At 52.2% G+C, this 12699-nt stretch overlaps 4 protein-coding genes across 4 annotated transcripts; 2 read left to right on the plus strand and 2 right to left on the minus strand.

Annotated features, from left to right (window-relative positions):
* Positions 1–969: 969 nt before the first annotated feature.
* On the plus strand, positions 970–3864 carry Z517_05381 (uncharacterized protein; the record flags this gene model as incomplete). The annotated part of the gene is made up of 1 exon (XM_013430708.1): positions 970–3864. The coding sequence occupies one exon, from the start codon at positions 970–972 to the stop codon at positions 3862–3864; it is 2895 nt and encodes a 964-aa protein (XP_013286162.1).
* Positions 3865–4583: 719 nt separating this feature from the next.
* On the minus strand, positions 4584–6862 carry Z517_05382 (uncharacterized protein; the record flags this gene model as incomplete). Its single annotated transcript, XM_013430709.1, has 2 exons — positions 4584–5912; positions 6002–6862. 2 exons carry the CDS (start codon positions 6860–6862, stop codon positions 4584–4586), a joined length of 2190 nt encoding a protein of 729 aa, XP_013286163.1.
* A 937-nt stretch (positions 6863–7799) lies between these two features.
* Positions 7800–9740, plus strand: Z517_05383 (uncharacterized protein; the record flags this gene model as incomplete). Its single annotated transcript, XM_013430710.1, has 3 exons — positions 7800–8377; positions 8483–9078; positions 9142–9740. 3 exons carry the CDS (start codon positions 7800–7802, stop codon positions 9738–9740), a joined length of 1773 nt encoding a protein of 590 aa, XP_013286164.1.
* A 1509-nt stretch (positions 9741–11249) lies between these two features.
* Z517_05384 (uncharacterized protein) lies at positions 11250–12386 on the minus strand (the record flags this gene model as incomplete). The annotated part of the gene is made up of 1 exon (XM_013430711.1): positions 11250–12386. The coding sequence occupies one exon, from the start codon at positions 12384–12386 to the stop codon at positions 11250–11252; it is 1137 nt and encodes a 378-aa protein (XP_013286165.1).
* Positions 12387–12699: the final 313 nt, after the last annotated feature.

A 12699-nucleotide genomic window follows, 5' to 3' on the forward strand; every position in this document is an offset into this window, starting at 1 on the left:
AATTTCATCCTTTACACCACCCTGGCCGAAAACACTGGGGGCTTCCTGGCGGGGGTTTATCGGTCTCATCGTCTTGTTATCTGGGTCCTGGCCTGTTTATCTGTTTGGAGAAATTGATCGGCCGGAAGTGGTGGCGTGCTTCACTCTCACAGAGTCGGGACAAGGGTGCGGCGCCGGGCGAGGAACATCCTTGGCTTGCTGTTAATCACTATATCTCGAAGCCTGATATGTTGGTCCTTGTCCGTTGGGTTTCGGCGAGACCGCCAATCAGTATCGGTAGAAAAGTACCTCTGAGCAGTCAGCGAGCACGCACGGCACTCAATGCTATTCCGTGTGCCAAGTGAGGTAGATCGAGCTGCTGGGTCGCGTCGATCAGCCTGGAGGACGAGACTAGCAGAACGACCTTCTCTCGACTCGACGTCGAAACCAACCTGAATCAGTGTTGATACGACAGGATCATTGCAATGCCGAGGCATCGACGAGTAGCAATGAGAACATAGACAAGGGCTCGGGTAGCAGAACGCTTCTCAAACTTAGCTTTACATATCGGCTGTGCTACCATGTTCTCCTTCAGAGTTATATAGTGGCTGTTGCACCTGAGAAAGAAGAGCGGAATCAGGCCAACAAATGCTCCGCCGTATCACAAGGAGGGATTGGGGCCTGCCAAGAAATTACGCTAGTGCCAAATATGGAAAGATGCCTTGGCATTTTAACAGTCCACTATTGGCTGTTCGAGTAGCAGCTTGCCTGCAAGGATGATTTGCATGTGCAGTGCGTAATGGCGCGCGGGGAGCAGAAACCCTCCAATGCGCTTCTTTTGAGAACCTCATAATAATAGGTTTTCTCTTCCTTCTACATCGGCCTGCGCATTCGCCTACTACTAACTACTCCCTTCCACGCCACATGAAATGGTTGTATTGACTAGTTTCTCCCCAATGCCTTGACCGCTGGATTCGTGTTTCGTCCGCCATGGCGAGGCTCTCCAATCCTTTCGCTTTCACTCGTTGGCCCGTCACCATCATCACGTCGATTATTTACCTCGTTGTTATTGTTGCTCTCCTCATCGCCCATACGACTGTCCCATCCCCTCCCTCCTCGCCTACTCCCATCCATGGCATTAATCTGACAGAAGCGTGGCTGGACCTGCAGCTTCTCACTGCGTCTTACCATCCTTACAACAGCCGTCGCAACGACCAAGTCCACGAGTGGCTCCTCAAACGGATCAAGTCCATTGCAAAAGAAAACAATGCTGCTCCATACATTTTCGAAGACAATACCTCCAATCTCACCTTTTCTTCCGCTGGAATTCTGTCTGGCCCGGGCGTGTCGGTCTACTTCGAGGGCACCAACCTCATCGTCTATATACCAGGAAAGGAAGATGACAAAACAACATGGTGGCTCGATCCGGAGGGCAAACCATCCAAACGCAATGCAGTCTTGGTGAATGCGCACTATGACAGTGTCTCTACGGGCTTCGGCGCTACAGATGACGGCGTCGGAGTCGTCTGCGTGTTGCAACTACTCAAATACTTTACGACACCCGCAAACACACCGAAAAATGGAGTGGTGCTCATCCTGAACAACGGCGAGGAGGACTTTTTAAACGGAGCAAATGTCTTCAGCCAGCATCCCATGTCCATGGTTGTGAGCTCATTCCTCAATCTAGAGGGAGCGGGTGCAGGGGGCCGGGCTGCACTTTTTCGAAGCACCGACGAAGCCGTCACAAAAGCCTATGCTCAGTCCAAGTACCCATTTGGCTCGTCCACCTCGGCCGATGGTTTCAATCGAGGACTGGTCAGGAGTCAAACAGATTACGTCGTGTTCAATGGCAAGCTAGGTTACCGTGGATTGGACGTTGCCTTCATTGGACCGAGGGCGAGATATCATACCGACCAAGATGATTCGCGCCACACAGGGAAAGGATCTCTCTGGCACATGCTATCTGCGGCCGTGGCAACGACGGAAGCTCTGACATCGACGTCGCTAACGACCAACCTAGACCCAGGGCACAACCCAGGAAGTCCGTCACTCTGGTTCGATGTATTCGGGCGAACGTTTGCTATCTTGAAAGCCCACACTTTCTTTGCTCTATCGGTGACTCTGCTTGTTGTTGGACCGGTGATACTCCTCCTCACTATTGCTCTATTGTATGGAGTCGACAAATTTTACCTTTTCTCCGCATCACGACCTCTTCATCAATCGAGTGGAGACGAGAGGATCAAGCTCTACGGATGGCGTGGCCTTTTCCGGTTTCCGCTCATCTCGCTTGTAGCCTGTGCGGTCCCAATTGCCCTGGCATACCTGATTTTCAAGGAAAATCAATACATCGCCCACAGCAGTGAGTGGGCAGTGTGGGCCATGATGATTTCCTCCTTCGTCTTTGTCGCGTGGTTCTTCTCCCGAGCTGCGGACTACACACGGCCCTCTTCTCTCACTCGCGTATACGGGTTCACCTGGATGTGGGGAGCGTGGTGGGTGCTCCTTGTCGTCGCAACGGTGTTTGAAGAACAGCTCCACCTCGTCGGTATATACTTTGTCCTCATATATGCCGCTCTCGTTTGGCTGGCTACATGGTTGTCCTACCTGGAGCTGTTCTCCCTGCCCAAGAAATCGGTGTATTGCCAGCGTTTCGATTGCGACGACGAGCCGTCCCAGCGCCAAACCAGCTCAGGTAGCGGGCACGAAGAGGTTGCAGAATATTCGACCCCTAATGATGACGGTGAACCCACGGAGAGGTCGAGTCTTTTGAGAAGGGGATACCGACAAGGGAGAGAAGAACCGAATCCAAGCATTGCGGCCGTCGAGGATCAAACTGACGCGATCGAAGAGCCTGATTGGAGCAAATCCCAATGGTCTTGGCTATGGCTGTTGCAGCTCCTCGTCCTTGTTCCCATCAACCTCGTTGTCGTCGGTCAGATTGGCCTCTTACTAACCGAAGGGCTTCACCAGACAGGACAGGACGGAAGTTCCATGTTTCTGTTGTACATTATGGTGGCTGCCTGCACAATAATCCTCTTCTCCCCAATCACGCCTATTCTACACCGCTTCACCTGGCACGTACCTGTGTTCCTTCTCCTCGTCTTTGTCGGCACCATGATCTACAACCTTACCGCATTTCCTTTCTCCACGGACAATAGATTGAAGCTTTTTTTTCAACAGCAAGTGGACCTAGAAGCAGGGAACAACACGGTGTTTCTGACCGGAGTTTCGCCGTACACTCGCCAGGCTGTCAACTACATACCCAGTTCTGCCGGGCAGCATATCACCTGTGTACCCACGGGCGCTTTGATTTATGATAACATGCAGACCTGTTCGTGGCCGGGCATCCCACCCATTGTGGTCAAAAACTCTAATGCTGTCTCCCCTAAGGAACAGTACGCCAGCTGGCTCAGCTTCAACGTCACGCGCCTGAACAACAGTGATGGCAAGATCCAAGCTCGCTTCGTGGTCTTGGGGAGAAACACTCGTGCTTGTAAGCTCGTCTTTGAGACGACAGCGATCACAAACTTCCACGTAACTGGGCAGGCGCCGAGGGACGCACGGTTCCCCTCTGTGCCCGAAGGTGGTAGTCAAGAGATCAGGCTGTGGAGCCGCACGTGGGGGAGGGCTTGGACTGTGGACGTCAGCTGGGACAACCCGATTGCTACTCCTGACGAGTCAAGAGACTCTATCAATCTATACCATTCCAAGATCTCGGGGGACAATAGCACAATGTCCGGCCGAGTGGTATGTCTATGGAGTGACGCAAACAGGAACGGGGTCATACCAGCTTTCGACGAGGCGATGCATTATGTTCCAGCATGGGCGGCAATCACGAAAAGAGCAGATGGGCTGGTGGAAGGGTACAAACGTTTCCAAATTTGATCCTTTATCATTGGGAGGGACTTGTGGGCTTCTGAATGATTGGCACGCGAAGGACATGTTAGAGCTCTGGTCTACCTGTGTCTATCTCACTGTACACATCTTGTTGTGCTTTGATGGCCCCTTATTCGAGCCACGTATTGCACCTGGAATTCTTCCCCTTCGTCGGGAGGCTGGCTGGACCTTTTGGAGTTGCCACATACCGTGGGGTGAGTTCGTCGTCTCGTCTTGTTCTTGCCGAGCTGTCGTCCCTTCGATGCACGAAACAGAAGTTGGCCCGGTAAGATGGAAACCCCGTCACTGCGGCTCGCCTTGTGCAGAGAATCGCCAACCGATGCATCTGAGACGCGTTGCTTCCCATGGCTTGCGGAATTCTGGAGGTGTATCTATGTAGGGCTGCGCCTTTGTACAAAATCCAATAAGCACCACTCGGAACTCCGTACCATAGTATTGATAGAGGTAGAATACAAATCAAACGCAAATTCATCCGACCCAGTGTCCTTTTTTCTATCACTATGCATTGCATATCCTTGCATGTTCCTTCTCCACGCTCCGCGGCTTCCCTCGCTGATCCCGGGCACGGCCGTCTTGGCAATCTTGGCATCATCCAACTTCCAACAATAACAACAAGAAACGAACCACCGTCACCCGTCAATCCTTCCTGTCCTGCCACCCAACTGTCATCCCCTCCGCCTGGCTCTCCCCTCTGCCGAAGGAAATCATCAATCTGTATCCATTCTTGCTTCTTTGTCCTGCTCGCTTAGTTCTCCATCAACATCAAGCCGAGCTTTTTCATTGTCGTGAAACGTGGTGTGGGCAAGGAAAGACCCCAGAGAAGCTGAAATTCTGTGGCAGGGCTCGCTCTTTCCCTTGCCTGTGGCTGCCAACTTCTCTCTGAATATCCCGTTGCTCTTAGGTATCGAGATGTGAATATGTGGGCGTATCGTGCTGCAGTCCACCCTCACTCGAAATTCGAACTCGATATACGCCGGTTCTTGCAAAGCAGGGTCCCAGCGAATGGCTTTGATCTTGCAGTCTTGTTGCTGGATTTTCATTGAGTGTCTTCCAACAATCTGAATTGTGTTGGCTGCAAGTGCTTGTGAGACGCTCACATATTTGTCGGTAGAGCCGACTTGAAGCGAATCGCTCGCAACGATGTCAATTTTCCATTCGAATGGAAACGCCCGTTTCATGTTGGGTGCCGACAAGCGTTTCTTACTCTGCACAGTGAATGTTTTTGTCGGATGGATGAGGCTTTGACCCTTTTCCACGACCCACAGAGCACGGTCGAGGAGGTAATCCCCATCATCCGTCCGTGCCTCTTCTAACTCCGACCTTCGTTGATGGGCCTCATCGACGTCTTGCCAAGGTATGTCGTGTCTGATGCCATAGCTGCGGCAAGCCGGTACTTCGAAGAACAGGTCTGCGCGAAGCAATGTCACCAAATTTCCGTTCGCGACGATAGGAGTAACCTGATCTTCCAAAAGAGTGACCGGGACCCCTTGGAAGACGTCTGTGCACTTCTGCAAGACATGACGTGGCAAAGAACCCCATCCACACAGCTTGAGAGCAGGGAGCGGTTGTTTTGGACAGCGCTGTTGGAAATCGTTCTGGCATTCTCTGATAACGTCGACGATTTCCTTCAGCCACTCGTCATGAATTTTTGTCAGCACGTCGTTGCCGATGATCAACCCGTTGACTGTGAGTTGCGAACCTGGAAGCAGACTGCGGCAAATCTGAGGCTCTAAATCACGTACCCGCCCCAAACCCGGCAACGGTATCAAGCACGTTGAATCAGTGTTCTTGAAGAGTCTTTTTGCTTCCTCGATGCCATCTTTGATGTGCTGGGACCATTCGTCCTCCTTCCAGTGGAGGTGCTTGAGGACAGTCTTCAAGGTTTGGCGATTCGTTTTGTCGTCGAGGTATTTCTTAATCGCTTGATTGACCAGGAGAGAACCGTTGATCGCGCCCTTTTCAGGCACGATTTCCCCAAACCGGGCCAGACCATCTCGAAAGTACTTCCTGACTCCAGCCACACCTAGCGTCGCTCCCTGTTTTCTCGTCAGCGGTCAATACATTCTCGTGAAAACCCAGGTCCGGGACCCTTTGACGACTTTTTTGCGGAGTCTGGGCATCTTACACCAATATCTGCAACAATCATGTTCTCTGACTCGCTTGTGTGGCTTTCGAAATCCGATATCATGTTGAGGTGGCCTATGGCCGCAGAGACTGCTTCCGAGACGACCGCGGTCGAGCCGGGGAATCCGGCGCGACCCAAGAGGTTCAAGAAATGCTCTTGCGTCTCCCGTTGCCACACGGTGGGCACAGATACTGCGACGTGCATCTTGTTTGCAAAGATCTGGCAGAGGTTCTCGAACTCGGGGTTCGGGTTGTCGGTGTCGATGTTGTACTTGTGAGCAACCTCTAACAGAGTGTTGTGCCAAATGAAATGTAGGTAAGCAACAACGACATCTCCCATGTCACGGACTTCCCACTCAGGTTCATCCAGGCGATCCCTATACAAGACCTTCCCACCATGAACCCTCGCAATTTTCTCGATCAGAGCATCGTGCTTTGCTCTGGTCAGTTTCATCAGTCGATCGCCGGCAGCTGCGCTGTCGTCGCTGGCATATTCGGGGAACAGGAACAATTTCAACAGATCGAACACATTTTCATTGGTGATGCAGCCGTCCTCCAGGGCCTTATCGACGTCGTGACCGAATATCAACACACACCGTTTCGGCTTGCCAAGTGCTCTGGCACACCGGGATGTAATGGCTACCTTTGAGGGCACGCGGTAACTCTGCCGCTGTCGCGTGCCGACAAAGAGTCCTTCCTCGAACTTGACGTTTCCCGATACCGAACCGCAGGACTCCAGCACGATCTGAACCGCAGCGGTGGAGTGCACGGTCCCGAAATCGAGACTCAATAATAGGGTGATTCCAGAACCGGGACTCCACGGATAATTCTTGATCATCGTTCGGACGTCTGTTGGCGTCATTGTCGACGCTGGGATCGCTGTGGTAGACATTCCTGGTTGAGTACGGACGGTTGAGTACGGATGGAAAACAAGAGGAGGTCAAAAGGCATACGATGCCATGCCCGTGTCAATGAGGTGAAATGTAACTTTGAAGATAGAAGGACTCCTGACCCCTGGTTTGGAGCAAGACTGATCATATCTCTCTTGTTCTTTGCTGTGGGTTTGCTACCGAAAATTTGCTTCCTTTGGAGCGATGGCCACAGGATTTGCTATGTGGATGGCTTAGGGTGTCGACATGCATCGACACGCGTCAGCAAACGGCATTGGTTAAGCATGGCTTCTTTCAACTCTAGAGGTAGAAAGGGGATTCCTGACAGAAGTGGCGATTTGGGCAGAGTGGTAACATCACTCTTCGTGTACATTGCCCACTACGACGCGACTCTGTGGGCGCTGCTCCGCTAGCATCACCACGTCAGGCTCTCTATTTCCTACGATACGACAACATCTTTGGGCTTGTTGAGCAGCCACGGAGTGGGATCCTCATCAATCCTATCGCTGCCATGCTTTCTGCAAGATTGTCGGGGGATGGGGGCCCGCCCAAGCGCCAGCAAAAGCAGATCTGAAGTTTGCTCCCGGTGGGCACAGAAGCATGGAGCCGGGGTCTGGAATGTGACAGGCAAGGTTCCGCAAACAAACACTGAAAACAGCTGTCAACCAGCCGCCACCCTGGTCAGAAATGGAATGCACCAAGGATTGGACCGGGCCCCCTTGAAAGCCGGTATAAGAACCCACAGAATGCCACCGCAAACATGTTGTTGCAGGCTCCACAAGCTCTCCTTGTTTGCTAGATCTTGGTTGTTTGATGATATATAAATCCTACTCATCCCAAACCCCTGGCGCATTCCATTCTGTTTTTGCAAATTTGCAACAACACCCCAGTCTTCTCACGATATCCAGCATGACGAAGTCCATCAACTGGCCACCTCTCGCTCAACGAGCCCTCGTCGAATGGATTGACGACCACAAAGGGCCTCAAGGCGCATTGATCCAGAACTATACACAAGCACTCACGGAACTGGTCAAGTGTCTTCGTACCAAATTTCAAGACAACGCATCCTTCTCCAAAGGACTTTTGGTGTCCAACGTCGAACAACGAATCAAATATCTGTGGCAGTACAGACTTGAGAGTTGCCAGTCGTCCGCCGTGGAGACTTTCTTTAGAGACGGCATCGAGGCGCTTGACTGGGACAAGCTCCACGACAAACCTGTCGCTCGAGCGTACACCAAAGACGAGCTCGCTTCGTTCAAGAAGAAAGGCAATCGAAGCACAACCGCCACCACAGACTACTATGAATCGAGCAACGATGAACGACCTAGGCGAGCAGATAAACGCCGCCGTACGAAAAATGGCCCTGAAGATCAAGCACACAGCACTCGAGAACAACGAGCGGATCGGAGACGGAAGAGCCCTGTGAATGGCTCGGCCAAGGAGCCAGAGCCCCAAAATGATCAGCGCCAACCCAACCCAAACTCGAGGTTAGTATTCCTATACTGCTCCCAGACCCATGACCTCGGTCTCAAGCTCTCTCAAAGTCTAGTGCTTGACATGTGCTAATACTTCTTTGGCTTTTTGTGTCGTAGAGGTGTCGGATCAACGACATTTGGGAACAATATGCCATCCGCTGGGCGCACGCATAACATGGCTCCCATTCAACAGGACAAGCTTCCAGGCCCTGGATTAAGACCAAACGCCTCTACCGATCTCTCCACACTTCCGGTACTGATGAGGGGCGAAGCGGACAGTGGAGACGGTCCCTTTTTTGACATGGATGCCTTTGACCGTGATATCTCCACCAACACAGACGACATACTGCAAGAAAATCTGATAGTGTGGGCCATGTCAGGTATTGAGGCCCGGATCAAATCTATCATCTGCTACTATTTCGAGGCTTCGGATATACCACAAAGCCAACCCATCATCCTTGACACGAAACTTCAATATCCTGACGAGTGCCGTGCCATCATAGCCGCCATGCTTGGAATAGGACTTCATGATGAGGCCAACCGCCAAGCCGAGACAGTCGTCGCTTTTCTGCAAACCCAAACCGACGTGGGCGATTTTCTCAAATCATTCATTGGCAAGGCTGTCACAAAGTGGGCCCTTCAACCTGCAGTGTATCCGAGGGCCTGGCTGGCCGAGCTTGGTGAAGGTGTCGTTGAATCAGTCATAAAGCATTGTTCGTCTCTCTCTCTCCATGTTCGAAGCTTCGTCGCGTGAGACTAATCACTTTCTTCTGCAGCATTTGTCCCAGAACTCGGAGAAGCTGTACGGCGACGGTTATGGAACGAGCATCTAAATTCCAAGGTGATCCACACCGTTGAGTCCGAAGCGCATCACATGGGAGCCATGTTACTGGCATATATCGACATTGTGCTCCGCAAGGAGCCTTTGGACAAGGGGACGTTCTGGGATCCCGATGTCTACGGCTTGCCGTTGCGCGAGCCACGCAAGGAGCTGTCTCGCCCATCACCACGCCTCCAAGAATCGCTGAAAATGGCTTCGATCCGGAGGTCGCTGAACGACCTATTTCGAGATGCGTTGGAATTTCAGATCCACCTGACGCGGCGACTACATGAGGATTGGATCATCTGGTGGCCCGAATTCCAGGAACCCTATGAGCGCGCGCAACATCGGAAGCGAAAGGCTTGCGATAGTGACGACGAAGACGACGATGCCGGTGACCCCAACAAGCAATATCGAGTGTGCCTAGGGTTTATTCCCCTGGTCCAGCGGAGATATCTGCTAAAACACTGTAGCGACGAATGGTCATCGTGGAAAGTGATGAGCCGTGGCGTGGTCAAGGTTCTCAATCGTCGTCGTCGGGAGCAGTCTGCTTGATTGATTGAACCAACAACTCAGTCTATACACCCCCCCCCCCCTCTCTTTTCTCTTTTTCCTTTTCCTTTTCCCTCTCTTTTTGTGCGTGTGTGTGTGGGGTCGTTTGTCTCCCCGAGGGGGTTCTGAGGAGTTCAAGTCATGAGTTCAGTTCTTCCTTGAGATTTGTGTGCGCCTAGACATGTTGGGGGAAATTTGACTTTTTTTTTTCTTTCCTGGTTTCTTTCTTTCTCGGGTCATGGAGGGTTTGGGGGGAGGAAGGGGAGGGGACAAGGGAACGAGTCTACGCCACTAGAATGAGAGATGTTGGGAAAGTCATTGGGAGGAGAAGGGGAGGGGAGGAGGCGGCGGAGGCGGCGGCAGCGGACTAAATCAAGATGTAAAAAAAAAAAATGAGGTTCTTTCTATCTTTCTAGATCTCTGTCTCTCTATCGATTTCTTTATTTATACTTGAAACATCATCATCATCAACAACATCATTATCAACATTGCAGTTCATGGTTCATGGTTCATGGTTCGCAGTAAAGGTTCGCGCTCCCGACGGATTCTCTGAGTGGTCGGGGGTGGATATCTAGGCTCGATGGCTTCTCAGAGAGGGAGAGAGGGAGAGAGAATGTGTTTGATCATTAATGTGAGCAGATAAAGGACATGGTTTGAGCAGTAAAGCCATATCTCCACAAGTCGTTCATGAGAGCGTAGCACAAACCATCAGGTGGTTCGGTCAACGGATGGTGACTCTATCGCCTTTTCCTCCTCCTCCTCCTCCTCTTCTCCCCTTCCTTGCAGGCGCCTGAAGAGATCGAACCTGCTCTTCTTACCACCACTGACGACAGTTTCTGCCGACACACTCACGCAGTCTGCGCCGTCGTTGACCTCGACAGCTTCGGCGTCCCGTTCTCCCCGTCCCTATCGACAGGTCACTCGACCCGATTGCTTACCCCTGGATCCCCATCTCCGTCTGTCGCCGCATCAGCCGCGTCTATGGAAAGCTTGTTCTGGTTTTGGCGTTGTTCGTCGGCCGTGGACGTCCTCTCATCATCCTCTCTGTCCACCGATCCTCGTTCCTGTGGCCGTCTCCACCGATCCGAATCTTCGCTGTCTAGAATACAGTAGTCCGCGGGATCTTCCCTGCCGATGTATCGCCCTTGGTTGTCCTTTGCGTAATGCTTCAGGTACTCTCTCCGCGTGACCTGGCGGATGGTAATGTTTACTTTGTGGCCCCGGAAAGATTGAAATAATGGATCTCGATATGTCGACTAATGCGTTTTCAGACTGGATAGAAATCCTTCGCGCTAGAGTGGACCCCGTGTGCAGATGAACTGATCGCTGGAATGGCTTCCTTAAATCAAATTCGTTCCTTCCTAGTTGGATTACAACGCTAGACGCCAAGGTGTGGCATTTTATACACAAGCACGTCGTCGAGGGTGGGCATCGATCTGTGCCCGCGATAGCACAATACAATGTGCATGAATCCAACAAGTGTGGGACATCATGCAACACATGCTTCCTCTTTCACCCATTTTGTCGAAGCTTGGCGAGTGCAGCCGCAACACCGGCGCTCAACTCTGGTTCTTTGCGGGCCTGTGGCTGGGCTGGCCGCGAAGTTTGTGAGGCTGATTTTGCAGCTTCCACATCAGCGAGGGCAAGGAGTGCAGCTTCTTCCTCCTCATCCAGATCATCCATGGTCACTTCTTCCAGACGAGGACGCTTATGGCTGGGGCCCGCCTCGGTTGAATTCTGCGTCGGAACAGCAGCCGACCCTTGTCTGCTGAGACTAGGTACGGAGCCAATAGGGATGGGCGTGTGTCCGCTTCCTGGCCTTGACTCTGGGGTGCTGGCTTCCTCAGAGAACATGGAAGTCTCTTGTCTCAGCAGTGTTGCATTAGACTTGGCCGCTCTTCTCACGCGGAATGGCTCGCGTACAGTCGTGTACCAAGCTTTGACTTTCTTCTCGCCCCAGCCTGGTACCAGAGCCAGTTCTTCTGGTTCCGCATTGACAGCTGCTCGAAGTGATCCAAAGTTCATGATCAGACTGGCAGCGTCGGTCTTGTTGATGTTTCGTGGCGTCGTAACAAACTCGGTCAGACTCTCCTGGTACGTCTCTGCCTGGTGGGCTCGAATCGACGCGGATGAGGCGTGCTCAAATGACTTGAAGAGCTCTAGGTAGCGGCCCGCCTCTTGAGAGGACCAGCACAGAATCAACGTCAGGTTGTTGATCATCGAGGTCTTCGATAGCTCTTTTAGGGCCTCTTCGTGATTCGTGATGTCGACCATGGTCAACAGGATGCGGAGATTGTAGAGCTTTCCCAGCTGGCGAATGCGGCTATAGATGTATTCCGGGTGCAAGCGATGGTATTTGAGAGACAGGAACAGTGCGCACGTCGTCGCGCCGAGCACGTAGTCGCATGGTATGTCCGAGTATTCCCACGGCAGCTGCGTGACATGTTTCAGGATAGGATTGCCCTTTTGTCGAGTTGACACCAGGATTGCCGACGGCCCTTGTCTTCCAGGCAGTGCTTGTGGCTTTGGCTGGACGACTTTTGCGGGCGTATTTGTAGTGGCGGGACTGGCTGTTCGCTGGGGGCCGGACGGCCGCTCAACCGCTGCTTCTTGTGACAGGAAGTCGACGTTGTCGAATTCTTCAGCCATGGAGTCGCCCTTCTAGATTTTGAAGTTGGTTGGGATATCGACCGTGGCATACATCAGGACGTCCAGGGCGGTTTCGCTAGCCTTCCGCTATTTGGCATGCAGAACTCTCGATTACTGAGGTCCCGGTCTCGAATCGCCACAAAGAAGAGTGTGAGGACGCGGGTTGAAGGGAGTTTGTACGGGATACTCGATGATTCAACTTCCGCTTCCAGCTCTATACTTTAACGTAGAGAATAATACGGTCGACTTCTGCTACGGCTAAGTGCAAAGTTGCACCTCCGCTCCACTTCGAATTGGAGAAATATTTGGGCTG

The sequence above is a fragment of the Fonsecaea pedrosoi genome (assembly GCF_000835455.1).
Source record: "Fonsecaea pedrosoi CBS 271.37 unplaced genomic scaffold supercont1.3, whole genome shotgun sequence".
NCBI classification, from domain to species: Eukaryota; Fungi; Ascomycota; class Eurotiomycetes; order Chaetothyriales; family Herpotrichiellaceae; genus Fonsecaea; species Fonsecaea pedrosoi.